General features: G+C 40.3%; 1 protein-coding gene across 10 annotated transcripts in view; it reads right to left on the bottom strand.

Annotated features, from left to right (window-relative positions):
• Positions 1–14,420, bottom strand: part of Frmd5 (FERM domain containing 5) — a 333,945-nt gene extending 319,525 nt beyond the window's left edge. For 4 of the 10 annotated variants that reach the window (XR_015449773.1, XM_087207468.1, XM_087207469.1 and 1 more), the window contains exon 1: positions 14,047–14,399. Coding sequence is in view for 9 of the 10 variants with exons in the window: in XM_087207468.1 (XP_087063594.1) it covers positions 14,047–14,148 (102 nt within the window). In the remaining variant the exon portion in view is untranslated. Of the gene's footprint in view, positions 1–14,046 lie in introns of all 10 variants that reach the window. The other 6 variants (XM_021241888.2, XM_087207470.1, XM_087207472.1 and 3 more) reach the window with 6 other exon arrangements.
• Between the last annotated feature and the right edge of the window lie 4,104 nt (positions 14,421–18,524).

Below are 18,524 nucleotides of genomic sequence, written 5' to 3'. Positions count from 1 at the left end.
AACCTAGCAAAGTCACAGTAATATATATCGTTCAGGACATCAGAAAGGCAAAGACTTCATTGCACAAGGTAACAATAAAGCTGATGCTGAAAGCTGAGAAAGACAACGCACTCAAAGCCCTGCTCTCATCACTCTGGAGGCTGGTGAGTCAACGCACAGCTGAAGAATGGAAGCACCAACAAGGCCGACATGGGTTATTGTGTTGTACCAGATCACCACTGCCTTAAGTTTCTTTGTTTTTGAACTGTGCGTGTTTAGGCCTAGTAATAAAAAGTTTGATGAACATTATGTGACTTTTAAAACAGTAAAATGGGAACTGGAAGGCTATCCGTTTACAATATTCTTTGATAAAAATATTGTGGGGGACCTGGAGTAACTTCTGACTGTGCGGGGCTATTCTAATGAAAAATTATATTGCAAAGAGAAAACACAAGTTTGGATCAACGGCTCCCTTGTTGGACGAGCCACTGGTAATTGTAATAATTGTAAACAAGGTCAGTGTAATCCTGTATCTATGTATATGCCAGCCCCATGGGATCTTATTTGGCTACAAGGAGTAATATATTTCATTAGGACAAGAAATTTTAAAAGATCTTGAGGAAATCTGAGACGGACTTCAGGCTTTAGAAACCCAACTAGAGTCAATGGCCAATGTCATTATAGAATAGGCATGCTCTCGATTTGCTCACAGCCCAGAAAGGAGGGACTTGCTTATTTCTTGGTAAAGAGAGTTGTTAATATGCTAATAAATCTGGTGTAGTACAAGAATCACTAGGCAAACTGAAAGATCAGATCAAGGCTTTTGATGAGAAAATTGGTATAGGAGAGCTGTCCTATGGGATTAATTTTACTTGGGCAGGATGGAAAACACTTGGATAGGAACTCTTCTGAGTCCCCTTCTTGTTATAATATTACTATTAATGTTTGGTTCTTGTGTCATCCAATGGATTTCAAAATTTATACAGTAGCGCAGTGCTGCAGTTCAAGACTACCAAATGTTAGTGTTAAGAAATGTAGATAAACTGGATAGAACTTGTAATGGATAGAAGAATTATCCTGAAGTAAACAGAGGGAGGAATGATACGGAAAAGTTTTAGATAACTTAATAGATTGAATATTAAGGTAGTGGTAGAAGCAAAATAAGTAATGTGTTCTTTTAAGATTTGCTTTTCCCATAACTCCTTGTTTAAGGTGACGATTATCTGACTCTAACTGGTAACTTCATTAACCTAACAAAGTTACAATGCCAGGGTGAATTTACAAGGTATAAGTGCCTATCTTATGTCTGTGACTTGTAAATAGGAACTGGAATTGTATTTACACATCAAAGACCACTAGGGATGAGATAATGGCTAAAAAGGATATAAAAAGGGAAATGCTGAACAAAGGGGTGCAGATACTAGCCAGACCAGTTTCTGGCATTCCTGCTCCCTCGCAAGAAGAAATTTTATTATTTTATCCGAATTCTGAGTCTCTTTGTATTTCTTTCTGAGATTTCTGCAACATTAGAACCTTAGATTCACCTGGGGATTTAAAAATGTTGATCATTGATTTTAATTTATCTGGGATGCAGCCAGGACATTGATGTTTTTAAGTCTTCCCTTGACAGTATAATCTGCATCCAGGGTGGAAAACCACTGTACTAGGTGCTTAATATGTGTGGAATAAACATTGTTCTACAAAGCAAAAAAAAAAAAAAAAGAAAAATTCACTACTTTAAAGCATACAATTCAATGGTTTTTATATTCCCCAAGTAACACAACCCTCACCACTAACTACCTTCTACCTCTCAAAACCAGAATATCTGATCTCTTTTTTAAATCTATTTACCTCAAGCTAGAGGTAACATTAGATTTACATTATTAATAATCATCTTTTTCAGAGCTAATACTTTTGTTCATGCATGTCTACGATCACCATACTAACTCAACAAAGATATAATATCTGGGCCTGGGGTTATAGCACAGTTGTACAGTACATGAGGCCACACATGAGGCCCCAAGCTGGACACACAGCAACACCAAATGAATAAAGAAAGGAAAATAAAACATGTAATCTCTGCCCTTTAAACAGTTCAGTCTAGTGAAAAGTAGACATGTAAGTAAATAAATATTTACATTTCAAAGTGGTAACTGCTATAATAAGGCCCCCAAGGCACTGCCCAGCAACACCAGGGAGGGAGTCTTCCCTGGAATTGGGAGGTGATGAGAGTCTGATGAACTCTGTGGTGAGAGCGGATAGATACGGAGAATAAGATGGCACAGCGCTAGAAAGTAAGACAGCAGGAAGGTCATGGAAGCCCTTCTATGCCATGCTAAAAGGCTACTGGCATCCAGTGGGCAATGGGGAAATAAGGACGGATTTTTTAAAAGAGAAAATGAACAGAGTTGTATTTGGGAATCCTGTGAAAGATGGGAATGGATCTGCTGTTCCCCACATGGGTAAAACCTAGACCACTTAGACTGCACATCCAGCAAGCACAAACGGGAAGCCTCAGAATGCAACATATTCAGTGTCTGGCCCAGCAGAGGGCCCTAGACCCAACTCCAGGCACTCTGGCTGTCTTGCTCAGGGAGCTACTCACTATGTCCCACTGATTGCTGAATATTTTAAATATCAACCTCACATGGAGGCCAAACTCAGACTACTTCATTAAACCATTAAGCCTCTACTATCATACAGAGCCACAACAACAAAGAATAGATATCCATTATTCTTTCACTATCCCCAATCTATTTTTCCAAATTCTCTCTCCAGATCTCTAGGTGTTTATGTTTGAGTCATGTTGTTCTACCTTTAATTTTTTTGTTGTTGATGGGGCTGTTTCTTTGCAGTACTGAGGACTGAGCCCAGGGCCTTTGCACTGAACTATATCCTCAGCCCTTTATTAAATTTTTTATTTTGAGACAAGGAGTCTCACTCTGTCAATAAATTGCCCAGATGGGCTTGAATTTGAGATCCTCCTGCCTCAGCCCACCATTGTACTAGGATTATAGGGGTGAGCCAGCACACCTGGCTTCCGTCCTCAGTATCTCAGGGTTTGATCTTTTGCTTCTCCCTTTAACCAATTACTGTAATTCTGTCTGATATCTCATAAATTTAAATTATCCAGAGTAAAAACTTCCCTAGCCATGGCCAATGTCTTCTCATCCCCAAAATACTAGACCTAAAGAAAGACACAGTAAGGGGCCGGGATTTAGCTCAGTGGTTCTGCCCCTGCCTCACAAGCACAAGGACAAAGTCTGATCCCTGGTACCAAAAAAAAAAAAAAAAATTGAGAAAACAAGTTAATGGAAATAAATATATAATACTCAGTTCAAACTGACCATGGTTGTGCACACCTATAATCCCAGACTAAACTAAAATAGTGAGATCCCGTTTGAAAAAACAACAACCCAGTACAACTGAAACACAAAGTCTTCAGGAATCTTTAAGTTAGTGTCCCAAGGTTTCACTTTATACAAGACAGATTTCCTTTGGGGGGGGGGTACCCGTGATCGAACTCAGGACCTTGTGCTTTCGAGGCAGAAGGCAGCACCACTGAGCTAAAGCCCCCGCCTGAGATTTCCATTCATTATGTCTCAAGTTCCAGTTAACTGAAATACATAACACTCTTAGGTTAAATAAATGTAAACATGCATCACAGTATGCTTTGGTATACATTTACCTACATCATCATTACACCTTTTCATAACACCTCCTACCACCACCAACAGAAGGTACGACTGAAGGAATTCGAGCACCACCGTCCTAGGCTAACCAGACATCATTCCAAACTCCCCACCCCATGACTCATATCATTACTCAGCCCTGCTATTGATAGCAATCATTACCTCTCTACTTTTCCAATCTTGTCCTTAGACAGCCATCACTCAAGCTTTGTCCTTGGCAGGTAGCCACAACTTCCGTTCACTAAAATGACCTCATAAAAGACCACATAGCCTGTACGAGAGGCACTGCTCTTCCAAAGTGCCAGGATGGTCCCTCTCAGCTCTGTTTTGAAATGAACCCGTGCTGCTGAGCTCATAACCCTTGTTTCTTTTCCTCCTCTTTTCCTAACAATGACCACCACCAAAGAATCTGACCATGACCAAAAAGCCCATGTCAGCAGTGACAGCAACTGGAAATGGTATAAGAAGGCTGGGGATGTGATAGAGTCTATGCTTAGAATAAGTGAGGCCCTGAGTTCAATCCCCAGCACTAAATAAATGAGAAATAACATTAAGGGATTATATTAAATGAGTGGCCAAAAGTATAAATTAGCACAAAGCAAAGGAGATGATGAGGTGGGAGAAAAGCTATCATGTCAGGAAATCTGGTAGAAAATAAAATTGTATAATTCAGAAAATGAAGCAAAGTAGTTTTCCACTCTTTGTGTCATTTTCTTTCAATCAGAAAGTAAAGATATTATTTAAAATAGTCCATAATATTTTATAATGACATCCTGAAAGACCCAATTTGCAGCAAGACAGTATATCATTTTATTTCTCAAAAATAATCACTGTCTAGTATACCCAATATTAAAAATTAGAGTATCAGTAATCTCTTTACCATAAAATTAGAAAACTATTCTTAGATGTGTTTTCTGTAATGTAGTTATTCATTTTAACAAGCTTATCTAAATTACTCAAAATGTATCAAAAACTAAACTAAAAGTGTTGGTTTTTCAGATGAGCTATGCTACACATAAAATCTGACATTGCAATAGTTGGTTCACAGTTTTATATCCTGCAGCTACACCAAGCAAACTCCCATGCACTTTTTAAATTTTACCTTCTTCACATTTAAGAATTTGAGAACCTGATGCTGGACACAAGTTGAAGTTACATTCTACTACTGGAACTATTTTTTATCAGATTTTATCTCTCAACAGTCAAATTTCATGGGCCTGGGATTTGGCTCAGTGGTGCTGCCGCCTGCCATGCAAGCACAAGGTCCCGAGTTCGATCCCCAGTACCAAAAAAAAAAAAAAAAAAAAGCCAAATCAACAGTCAAATTTCTTTGATGGAATAGCTTCTGAGTGGCCTCTCAAAGAGCTGATGGGATATTCTATTGATAGATAGCTGTGTGCTATGAAATTTCAGGCTCTAAAAAAAAACTTTCCAAACATCTATGCCAGTTCATGAAGTCCTTCTGATCCACAAGCCTCCAATTCCAAAAATAACTTCAAGGGTCTGGATTTTTCTAGAGGCAAAAATCTGAACAAGGACTGGCTGGGCTGCTTTCTCCAGCCTAAAATTATCCCTAGAAGTATGTGAGAGCTTTTAGTGAATTGACTGAATCTGCCTTCTTGTGTTCTGATCAACATTCTTATCTGTTTGGCTCACATCTAACAAAATGAAAATCTTAGTGGCACCTGCCTAGAGCATTTGGAATCCTCCAGGAATCCTGAAGCCAGCTTTTCCACTTAGGTATCCTCAGAATTAGGCTGAGGCCCAGACTACTGGCCCTTAAGTTAAATTAAGTAAGTGGGGAGGTGCCAGAGTTGGGGTAATGAAGTAAAAGATAATTTGCCTGACTGCAAAGTATCAGTACCTGACTATGGAGTTCCCAATGTTTTGGTTTATTCCTACAGGTTCAATGGAAGTAACCAGACATTTGAGTGTGCCTGGGGGCACAGCATTTTGATGTACCCCTTTTTTCAGGTCTTGGACCTATGAGTCTTTGCTAAATTTTTTGGCTCCCATAATACTACTTCAGAGCAAGCCCCTTTATTAATCTCTCCAACAAAAGAGTGCTCCTATTGTCAGTAATCCTATTCATCAGTCCTTAGACTAGCCCTTCTTTTTCTCCTTTTCCAGAGCAAAATAACCTATTAACATTGGCATGCCTCTGAACACTGACTGCGTGAATGCCAAGTAATGCCTTCTTGCAGGTGCCCATCCGTAAAGCTCTAGCCTGGCATTGTGCTGAGTGCTCAAAGTGCACCCTGTGTAGGGCAGGGAACTTTGGAGCTGGCAGGGAGGGTCCCTGGGGACCCCTGGGGAGTCCAGGGAAGTATTCCTCATCCTCTAGAGAAACTATTGTCGGTGAACACTTAGGTTTAAGGACAGAGAGGCTGAAAATGTGCCTTTTGGGGCTCAGGGGTCACATTTCTTAACTGTTAATGTCCAATTGAGGCTGTAGTGTATCCATCAAAGGATTTTCAAATATCAGCTAAAAGTTGGAATTTGCTAACCCTCTTTTTTTAATCAGATCATTAAACTGATACCAAAGAGAAGAAGTCTCTTGGAAATAAAATCCATACATAGCTACTGCAACTACACAATATTTAAATCTGAATCTACCTTTTTTGTTGTAAGATGCCATTGTTCTGAGAAGAATCCTAACTTGCATTATAGAATTAGATTAAATTCAACACCAGCTTCATATGTTTATTTTTAGTTTGGGCTGGCTCTTCTCAACATGTCAAGTATGACTGAAATTTGTTGAAAGTAATTATCCCTAAGCAAGTACATTTTTGTTGTTTGATTCAACTATACCAAAGCAAGTCAAATATACATACTAAAGGAAAACCTAAAGACTTTACATCTGCAGATTTTCTCTCCAGAAGCAGCCTGCTGTTTAGCCTGGAATACCCTCTACCCATCCCCACATCTATTTTCTGCTTTTGGAAATCCTTCATAACCTAGTTCAAATCTAATCTCCACTGAGAAATGCGTATTGATTTGAGGTCTCCCCCTTTTTCCAAGCTCCCTCCCACATTTGCACTGCCGTGGGGGTATCACTTTGTCTTAGCCCCTAGTTCCACGATGTCTGTGGTTTGCTATTTATGTGTTTGCCAATTTCACCTTAATTTTAAGTTCTTGGATGACAAGGATACTTACTGTTCCTTTTCCCCAATGATTTAAGTTGTGCAAAAAATTTGTTTAAAAACAATATACACACATAAAATAATCATAGTTTTTAAATAAGGAGATAAAAAATTAATTCACACTGGTAAATATAACAGCATCAAACTAGTATAATAACCCATCATAGAGTCTTTGGAATCCTGGCTACTAGAGGAAGATACGCCAATCATAAACCCAGTTTTTACCTTGTAAAAGGTAAAAGACCATACAGAAATAAAATGAGCAATGTGGAGTTTGTTCTTTGCTTCTTCTCCCTCACTTCTATATTCAACCAACAAGACCTGTCAATTTTATCTACTAAAATATCTACTGCTGTAGCCATACTCCATTAGTAATGATTCTCAATCCTTGAAAAACATAAGAATCATCTGGAAAGTTTATTAAAACATACTGCTGTGTGGGCCGGGGATCTAGCTCAGTGGTTTCGTCGCCTGCTACGCAAGCCCAAGCACCCGAGTTCAATCCCCGGTACCAAAAAAAAACATACTGCTGTGCTCCATCTCTAGTTTCTAATTCACTATGTCTGGGGTAGGGTCAAGAATTTACCTGTCAAACAAGTAGTCAGGTGATACTGATGTTGATGTCTGAAGAAGACTGTGGAAAACAAAACATTGCTTTAACCCATTCCTTCCTCTGTCTTCCATGCTTTTGAAAGAGTTCCCAATTTCTACAAAAGGAAAGGATGGCTTGGATTGTGACATAGGAAGATGATGAGAGAAACATGAGAACAGCTAGATTTGTTCCAGATCCTGAACGGTTTCCCTTGGTGGCAATGGTTTTCTCAGCTTTGAAATGATCATTAACATTCAGGAGTGAGTCCTGAAGCATTTCTGGAGTGGTCTAAAGTGCCTCTAAATATGAACGAGCAAATGAGGTCATGGTCATGCAAGGAGTCAGGAGTAGAGGAGGGGAGAAATGAAAGCTATAATCACTGTCAACAGGGTGTTTTCTGTAGACAAGTGAATGGAGCTATTGTACACAAACTTAGCGGTTGCCAAGCATGTGGCCCAATTAATTTGCCTGTATGAGCATGGCATGGAAGGATCTCTTTAGAGAACTTGATCCATCTAAGTTTGTGTTTAATCCAAGCCTGCAATTTTTGAACCTAAGAGTTTTTATAAGTTTCTGTCTTCCAAATGTAGAATATACAGAAGCTGGAAAAATCACAAAAGTAAAAAAAAAAAAAAATCCCTAGAAGTAATAAGCAATTACAATTGGTAGAAGACCAACACAGTGGTCTATCTTGGTCAAAATACTGACAATAAGAAGGATCACGTGGTGGCCTTGGGAGGCCAGGGGTACATGATTTAGAGCTAGGGTTTAGTGTCTCAGAAAAACTGGGGTTAGGAGCGGGGATTTAGCTCAGTGGTTTCACCGACTGCTGCGCAAGCGCAAGGACCCAAGTTTGATCCCCGGTACCAAAAAAAAAAAAAAAGAAAAACTGGGGTTTGAGACCATAACACTAAAGACTCTCTGTTCTCTGTCTACCTTTGACTCCACCTATAGTTCAAGTATTTGTAGAAGTTCAAAGAATTGTATTGGTCAACAGTCTATAGTCTGCTTCAGTGCTAGAATGGATATATGACTAGGTGTTTTGCTCTCTAGAGAAACTACCATTCACTCAGTAACATGGGAATGAAGATGATTTAATACTTTTCAAATTTCTCAGCTACATAAGAGCACCATTCAGGTTTTCTGAGGCAGAAGAGTCAAGGCCAGAAAACAAGAGGGACAATGACTGCCCCTGCCTCCAGAAAAGCAACACCATCCCTTCCTGAGTACCACACAAGAAAGAAAGAGAAGCCAGAAGGTTGCTGCTAATTGTCCATGACAGTCACATGTGTTGTACAAGCCCTGGCTAGGCACACCTGGGGGAAGAGTATCCCACAAGAAGCTGATCCACAAACCAGGGTCTGCAGATCAGACAGAATGTTATAGGTGAGGCTGGTAAAGTTGAAGACAGCTTAAAATAGACATAACTAGAAACAGATTGGGTAGCACTGTTAACTTTCTATTGGGGCAAAGATTAGATATGATGCTGTGAGGTCTACATCCCATCTCAGGTGGTACTGATTTAGGGGAAAGGAGTGAAGAAGGCTTCTGTGGGTATAGTGATCCCTACATTCAAAATTCTAATTCTAGCAGACTTCTAATGCTCCACGAAACATTGCACTACACAGTATTCATTAAAACCAAGCTCTCTAAATGACAGGAATAGGTAAAAAAAAAAAACCTTGAAAGGTTTGAAATTTTAGGGGATAAACCAAAAAGTCATAGATGCTTACAGACTGGGCTCCATTAATTTAACTAATGATAATGCAGAAATTTATCAGAGACATCAAAGGCTCCATAAATACTACATTTACATTCTATACTTGTCACCATGGAGAGAGGTTGCAGAGGAAAAGTATTTGGAATGGGATAGGTTGAAATTATAAAAGTTATATAGTTGTTAAAAATGTTTGTTTTTAGGCACAAGAAATGTTAGCATTGAAGTTAACACAACAAGCAAAAAAATCAGAACGGATTTATTGAACTGTAAGTAAGGCTTTGAAATAGGTGTTCTTTTACAAATTCTAAATTATAATCTACCATAAAAATATTTTGGATCATTTTAAGAGTTTTAATATATTAATTATTACATGATTGGTAAATCTCTTCTAAAATTAATGCCTGTTTATTTTGTTTTAAACATGTTCATACCTATACATAAACCACTACAACTGTGTAACAAAAATGTCTTTTAAAAACATCTGATATTAATGAGAGCACAACTACAATAAAGGGGTTTCTGGGCAATGTAACAAACAGGACTCAAAAAACACATGCTCTTTTATTATACATTAGGTTGAACTGCCTCATTTAACAATTCAGTCCAAGCATTTAATAGAATGCAAATTCATACAAATACCCATGAGTAAAATCTGCTGTGGTGAATGCTTCTGGATCTCTCTTGGTTGCCACTGACACTTCTTTAAACACTAAAAAGAATAGACCACAATATCTAGAATTTACTTTCTTTACCAAAAACACAGATTTGCATTAGTTTTATACATTAAATATTTAATACAGAAATTAAGAAAAATACAAGTGCTTCTAAGATTCTAGAGTGTGAATTCTGGAACTGTCCTGGTTCAAGACTTAGAGTCTAATTGACATGCTACTGTAGTAAGGCTACGAAGCACAATTACCTGTTAAAATTAATTTTTTAAAAAAACCAATATTCATGAAAATAGAATAGCTTTGTGGTTTTGCTCTATGAATAAAATTATTCTAATTTTCTAACATCCATTTTGCATTACTGAGGGATTCTACTTAACCAAATATAAAGCAGAAATTCTTAGAAAAGACAAATCATAGTTCAAGAATAAATAAATGTATTTCTAAAGCCAAAGACTTAGTAGGAAACAAGGAAAATAAATGTGAACTCTTGAATTTTAAAAAGGGCCCTAATAAAGAATCAAGCTATCCCAGCCAGAGAGTTTGCAATTTCATTGAGATTAATCAGAAATCATTTTAGGGGGAATTAAGACTTAGCCTAATTTATTTTCCTAAAAAAAGTAAAACATTTTCCAATACTATTTTTATTTGAATTAATAAGTCACAATGCATATTCGTCTTTTTAAATGTTCCTTATTTATAATAGTTCTAAATAATTTTCTTTTTACTATGAAATAAGTATTGTTTCCATCTTATAGATGATTTTAGTAAAGTAAGAAAGGTAAAGTGACTTGGGGAGCCAGAATGGAGAGGGGATACAATCATAGGATTAAGAGACAAAAGACCAATGTTTAAATATGGCAGGGCCAGCTCCTAACACTGATTAAGTTCCTCTGATGCTCTGGACCTATTTTTTCATCTGTAAAATAGAAATAATACCAACTATCTCTCAAATGGTTGATGTTAGGTATAAGAAAAATACCTAAGTACCTAAGCACATGATTAGCCATTCAACAAACAAGGGCCTACCCACCAATCCACAATCCCATTTCTTCATCGGGTATGATGGATATACAATCAATCTATAAGGCTATGGCGGGAGAAAAGAGATAAGGACACATGGACAGTGCCCGGCAAGCACAGAGCTCAATTCATTTTCTCTCTCTCTCTCCCTCCTCCAAGGTGCTGAAATTACTAAGTGGGTAAACCCTAACCAAATCCAAGTGCTGGCTCTACTATGGAACAGACTCTGCATACACATTTTATTTATGGCAGTAGCTTATTAAAAATTATCTTAACCTAGATGCTGAATTAGTTATTTTAATGTATCCCCAGTAAAATCAAATTCACTTCTACAGTAGCTTTATCTTTCATTAATCACAAAAAAGCTATTAATATTTCCCACTTTAAAAATATGCTTTTATCAATAATTTCTCGATATCTTTCAACTAATAATTGTCATATATATCCTTTATAATTTATAAACTTTTAAACATTAAAAATATATTCCTTGGGATATTACATGCCTAGGCATTTAAATGATTCCATTCAGTCTGAGTTCAAAGATTAAGTAGCTTTTGCTTTTCTAATTTTTCCTATTTTCTCCTAAACAAAATAATAAAGGTAGTAAATGTAGTTTAAAAAGTAGATATGCATAAATAAAACAAATGAGTGAAAAATAGGGACCAGATCTGCATTTATGAAGCAATGACCTTCAAAACTGTCAGGGAGCTATGAACAATGTTCTTCACAGGGAAGCAATTATACTACAACCCTCCTATGTATACTTTGATTTTTCATGGTCTACAAATACATCTGCATATCAGAAAAAATGAAAAGCTGATTTGGTAACTGTGGCAACCATCACTGAAAAGATACAGGGGATTTGACCACCTTAATAATCGTATCCTAAATGCTAGATCAGTATATCTGCTCCAGCATGAAAGTCTAGACCAATACAGTACTTCCACAGAATTGCCTACAACTAAAATTTACCAAGTGTGGCCATCATCATTCCAACCCAGGGACATATTTCTAAATCTGTAATACCCTAAATGGGTCTCTACCTCAAAAGTCATGAAAATCTTTGTAAAATACACACTTTATTTGAGCACAAACATAGCATACAACACTTTAAGGAAAAAAAGTTCAAATCATCACCACAAAATTTTAAAAATACAGTACCGCAATTCTTAAAATGTTGGAAATATTACTGAACCAATAAGTAGCTCACACATTCTTTCTATTCTAATTTAAAAGACTGTACCCAGTGTTTGACAAATAAGCACATGCACACGTGCTCACGTACACACACACACATCTACAGAAATGTACAGGAGGAAAAGTTCAGAAAAGCTCAATCTCTAAATGCTCAAATAAAGCCATATGTAAAGAATAATAATTTCATATTATTGTATTTTCTCACAGGGGTGAAAACCAAAGTAATTCAAATAGTGGTGCCTAAGAATAACACTACATATATATTTTAGAATCCCTGTATTTCTTTAGATTCTTAGCAAGAATCACAATGCACAATTGTCTAAATCATGGATACTTACCGTTGTGTGGCCATATGACTTTATGCTTAAATGTTTTATAACATTAAATTATAATAATGTAAAATAAGAGCAGCAGGTCGATAACCACAACCATAGTAGGATACAGCAAGCATATACCCAGTAAATCCCGCTTAACTTACTTTTTTCTCAATAGCAAATGAAAAAAATTATCATGACATTACAATCTCATACATTCTACTAACTGGGAAAAATAACTACTGCCTTGTAATACCTTAAAACCACAAAGTTGGGCCGGGGATTTAGCTCAGTGGTTTCATCTCTTGCTGCACAAGCACAAGGACCCGAGTTCGATCCCCGGTACCAACCCCCCCCCCAAAAAACACAAAGTTATCAATCATGTCTAGTGGAATAGTAATGTGAACTGTGTTTCATTTGTACAGTATACTATATCTTGGTAAAAGTTAATGACTTGCTCTAGGAATTTTTTTTCACCACATACTTCTAAAGTATTCTTAAGACTAATGAAGTCTGAATCTCACGATACCTTTGATAGGTTATTACGTAAATGCTTTAAATTTTAAGATAAAAGAATAAAGATTTTTTAAAGCTCTTGACAATGTACTCAAATGGCAAAGATGTCAACTCCTCCTCCACCAAAACAAATGAATAAAACAATGTACAGGGCGCAATGACACAATTGAAACAAAAAGTAGCATGCCACCCATTCAGTCAGGGAACAATACATAACATCTCTCTATCGTACTCAACTACAAAAATCCTTTCATTTGGTGGCTAGCCTCTTTATGACAGTTCAATCTATTCAAGTACCCTTAAAAAGATATTTTGTGCTCTTTCTCAACCCTCACGGATTTCTGGAAGCAGTAGCTCTCAAGCCCAGAACTGTTTGGTGGGGTTGGGGGGAGGGGGGGCGCTGAAGTCAGCAGCGCAGCTGCTGTCCTATACTACCCAGCATCTTTCTCGCACGCCACTGTTTTCCGCTATGAGCACTGTCAGCAAAAATAAATAAAGAAACAAACAAACAAACGGGGGTAGGGGGCGAGGGTCGGCCCCAGAAAGGCAGTTTTTGTCTGTCACAGCCGAGCCGTGAAGCCTACTCTGATTCCTTGCGGCAAAGGCAAGGATGGGATCAGGTGAGAGCCCTCCGGGTTCAGCTCAATCTGTTTCTCCACAAAGAGCAGCGAGCCCAGGCTGCTCCCGGCGGCGGCGGACTCGGCACGGGGCTCGGTCCCGTTCCAGTCTACTTTGTGGCCGCGTTCCCGGGGAGGACAGCTACTCCTGACGTGCCGCCCAGGCGCCGTGCAAGGGGTCTGAGCAAGGGTCAAAAACCCTTTCAAAAATCCCAGGTCCCGAAAGAAATGCTGGGCAGCACGACCACACTGCCGGCGTTTCTCAGCTCAGCCCTGCTCCCCGATCACGCCAGCCCCAGGCCTCCCGGACTTGTTGCCTCGCGCCCCCCGGAACTGCCCACGCGACCGGACTCGGGGACACAAAGGCGGGGCCGGCGGGCCGGACCCTCGATAGGCCACTGAGGCAGGGGCGGTGAGCCCTGCCTCGCGAAGCTCTGACCCACAAGTGCCCGGGAGGCTCCGTGACAGAAACCCCCGTCCTCCCGGCCGCGAGACTAAGCGCCGCGTGGCCGCGCCCGACGGGGCGGCCGGGAGGAAACCGCGGGCGCGCGCCCACCGGCGGGCCAGGCGGGGCGGGCTGCTAACCTGGAAGGTGCAGGTGTACTCGCTGTCGTCCAGCAGCCGCACGGTGCAGCTGTACTCGCGCTCCAGGCTCCTGCTGCTGCCGCTCATCAGCCTGCTCAGCATCTTCCCGCCCGCTCGCCCGGGCCGGCCCCGGGAGCGACGCGGCGGCGCTGCAGACCCGAACGGGCGTCCTCAGCCCGGCAGCCCCGCGCCGGCCCGGGGAGCCTGTACCATCACCCCGGGCGGTCGCCGCCGCTGCCTGCTGCCCCTGCTGTTCTTCCCCCTCCGCCTTCTTCTCCAGAGCCGCCGGCGCCGCGCTCTCTTGCTTTCTCGCGCTCGCTTTAGCTCTCCAGCCCAGCTCCTCGTCGCCCCGGCCCGGCTCGCAGGGCGGGGCCTCGACCCGAGGAGACCAATAGGGAGCAGCGCGGCGGAACTGAGTGGCAGACAGAAAAGCCAATAAAGATAGGGGCTGCGATGATGGGCGGCCTGGGGAGGCAATCAGGAGAAACAGTCCCAACTGAGGCGAGTCGGACCTACCCTCCAGCGTCCCAAACCCTCGGCTGCTCTCTGTTTTCCCTCCCCAGCGCAGGTGTGGAGACTCTACTGCATCCTGTCGGCGCCCTGGAGTAGTCTGACCTGTTTTGGGGGCCAAGGCCCGCACCCCGCGCCACCGTGGTTGCTGCCTTCTGGCAACCGAGTGAGGAACCCGCAGGGCGCGGGAGCGCAGTCCCTGCACCTGCAGAGCTCGGGAGCCGCGACTGCGTGTTCGGCGGCCGCCCTGCTGGAGGTGTCCTCCAGCCGCCCGAGTCAGACTGCAGAGAAGGCTCGTCAGCACAGCTTTGCCCCTGGGAAACCCGCACTTTAACATTCTTTTCTCCTTTCTTCGATTTTTCAGAAGACAAGGAGACCAAGGTGTGCTTCTAAAGCTGGTAAGGGGCAAAGCGATCGATAGAGCCTTGCTCCTTTAGAATTAAAATTATCACGTCTTCAAGATTTCCTCATACCTAAAATGTACCAATAAACTTAATGAGAAAAAAAAAAAGATTTTCTGAACAAAGCAATGCGCTATGTCTGGAGGTATACATCACAAAGAAAATAAATACTTCTTTTTCTTTGTGACCTCCCCCCACACACACACATATAAAAACTTCAAGTTCTTTACCAAAACTTCACTAAGAGATGTGATATTCCCCCTTAAAGATTATAAATTAGGATGGGCATCCAATTTATAAATGGTGGAGTGCTTGCCTAGCATATTCAAGGCCCTGGGTTTAATCTCCAGAATGGGAGGGGGAAATAAGGCTATGTCAATGCAAAACAATAGTACTGTAATAAATGTATTTATTTAAAAGAATGAAATATGTGTAATTTCCTATTTTGTTTAAACTGTTTTTGTTGTTTATAACATATAAAAAATTTAAAGCCTATATTAGGCCAGAAAAAATACCTGTTTTTCTTGACAGTGGTGGTTTGTTTTTTGGTTTTTATGTTAGTGCCATATTCCTAGACCCCAACCTTTAAAATATGATTTTTCCCTAATGTCTTTGGATACCAACCTTTCTCCCAAGTTTTTGCATATTCTCTCTCCCTCCCACTCTCTCCCTCCCTCCTTCAGTTACTGTATAACCCTAATAACCTTGTTGACTGCCTTCTTTATGGTATTTGGTATCCATAGGAGGAGGTTCCTACAGTTCCTGGCAGAATTAGTTATGGGACTAGAACCAGTGAATCAAGTGTTCCAGGTATAAAACTAAGCATGAGCTTTATAGTTCCATACTGCTAAAGCAGTATGATGCCTACAACATAAAAGGTATTCTATAAATGTTGAGCAGATATAAATGAAATTAATAGATGTTCTACAGCATGTACATCCCAAGGGAAGATCTTAAAGAAACTAGGAATTTTAAGAATGTCTTGGAGACCAGTAAAATCATTACCATGCCAAAGTAGTAATCTATAAAGTTCAGCTTTGTTGTGTTTCTGAAAAAAGATAATGAAAGATTTCAGACAAAAAATTTTTGTCATCGGTGAAAGTTGCTCTTTATCATAAAATCTACAGGAGCAAGAAAAATTGTCCAAGAAGCTAGAGAAAGCCCATGAGTGTGATGGTAAGGAGGTGTCTTCAACAGGTTATGCAAATCAGCAGCTGTTAGAATGAAAAGGCAAAGCACCATGAGTCCAGAAAAGCTCTAAGGAATTGAATACCATCTTTCTCCAAAGTATGACCATGGATGCAATCAATAGTGAGGAGATTGTAGCTGCTATGCCAATGTGTTAAATAGCACCCCTGCCCAGTCTAAGAAAATTATGTGTACTTGAAAGCTCACCTCATTGAAAATCCAGTTAAATATTCATCCATGTTAGTACATAAGATCCAGCTGGAAATTCTCCCTTCCTCTCAAATGTAAGTACACTTTGTGACAAAAACAGATGGAAAAATAATGAAAGAAATGCAGGTCTCTAAATGTATGCCTCTAAAACAAGGCTCATGAGCAGAAGCCTAAGGGAAACTAGGAAAAAGGCTCATATAAAGAACAGCTGGGGACTGCAGGCATAGTGATGCATGCCTGTAATCCTAGCACTCAGGAAGCTGAGGCAGGAGGGTCACTGCAAGTTCAAAACCAGCCTTGGGTACCTGCTGAGTACAAGACCAGCCTGAGCTGCATACTGAGACCCTGTCCTCAAAATGCAAGAGAGAGTAGGGAAGGGTGGAGGGGGTGAAGGGAGGACAGGAGAATGGGGAAAATATAAGAACCAAGATGCATCATGTAAAGGTACAAGATCCCAATGATGAATGTAACTGTATTATATACCTAAAATGTACCAATATACTTAATGGGGGGGGGATATCCTGGGGGAATACTTTGCCTTTGTTTTTCTCAAGTCTGTGGAGCAAGATGCTCAGGATTGAAAGTTTATTCAATACAAGGCCTCATGTACCAATAAGAACTAGAATGTCAGAGCTTTCAGGTGTCTAGAAGCTATATTTAAAATAAAACTGCAAATTACAAAGGCTCTGAACCCATATCTTCCAAATTATTAGGATATCAACCCCCTTCTCTATAATGAAGGAGTCCCCAGGGGTGACACAGTCTCCCATATATGCCTGAAATAACTGAACTCCTGTGTCTGCTTTAGATGTCCTCTAGCCTCCTGTTCTCCCACTCTGATCTCTCTCTCTCTCTCTCTCTCTCTCTCTCTCTCTCTCTCTCTCTCTCCAGACAATGCAAACTTCACCATTATCTCGGGTTTGGGCAGGAAGGAGCACTGCCCTGTCTTCACCAGAATATCACAAAATAGTTCCTTCCCATCAAAGACTACCTGTTGGGAAAAGGATAAAATAAAATAAAATTTATTTTTTAAAAAAGACTCCCTGTTATGGCTTAGATCTAAACTATTTCCCAGTCTAATGTGTTTGGAATATGATCAGATAGTAAGGATGCTATACTCATCAGTGGATTTATCCATTGATATGTTCAGTAGCTGAATGTGCTATTAGGAGGTTGGGCCTGGTTGGAGATGGGTCACTGGGGCTGTGACATTGCAGGGTATATACTTGTCCTTGGCTCCTCTCCTTTCTCTGCTTCCTGGATGCCATGACAATGAGCAGCTTTCCTCTACCACATCCTTCTACCGTGCTGTTTTGGCTTTGGATCCAGCCAGCCATGGACTAAACCCATTGGAACTATAAGCCAAAACCTCTCCTCCTTTAAGTTATGGGTGTCAGGCATTTTGTCCCAGTGACTGGAAAACTGAATAAACAGAAAATTGGTACAAAGAGTGGAGTTGTTGCTATGACGCTACCTGACATGTGGTTAGAAACTTTTAGAACTGTTTTGCAGGAGGAACTTGGAAAGGTTTGGAGATGCAGGCTAGAGAAGCCCTAGAATGTTCTGAATAGTGCTTCATGTATGATACCGGTAATTCTACAGAAAACCAGAATGCTGATAGGAAGGTGGACAGTAAAGACCAGGCACAGGAGGTTTCAACTGGGAACAAAGACTCAATTGGAAGTTGGCCTAAAGGCCATGTTGTGTTACATTCTAGCAAAATAACTGTCTACATTTTCCCCAACCCCTGATTCTTTTCGGGAACCTGATTAAGGGCAGTGAACTAGTAAATCTTGTGGAGGAAATTTCAAAGTATCCTACCAGAATGTAGGGACAAGATGTAGGCTGTGACATGCATACTGCTGGCTGCTTTCAGTCAGATTAACAGTGAGAATGAGGAGCAAAAAGTAGAGCTGAATGATATAAAGCTTGACCAGAAAGGAAAGTACTTGTGAAGCTGGGGCAAAGGACAGTGTCCTTGCTGAAAAGATTAGTATTTTAAAAAAGCCAACTTCTTTGCTTCAATAATAAATACAATAATAGAATCTTTTTTTTTTTCTTCTTTTTTTTGGTATCGGGACCAAACTCAGGTCCTTGCTTTTGCAAGGCAGGCAGCAGAACCACTGAGCTAAATCCCCAGCCCAATAAATACAATAGTAAAGATGGCTT

Source organism: Heterocephalus glaber, unplaced genomic scaffold (assembly GCF_053883595.1).
Source record: "Heterocephalus glaber isolate CG9 unplaced genomic scaffold, H.glaber_assembly_v1.0 deba00000809, whole genome shotgun sequence".
Classification (NCBI taxonomy): domain Eukaryota; kingdom Metazoa; phylum Chordata; class Mammalia; order Rodentia; family Bathyergidae; genus Heterocephalus; species Heterocephalus glaber.
Note: the sequence above shows the minus strand (reverse complement) of the source record. Positions and strands in the feature narration are given on the sequence as shown.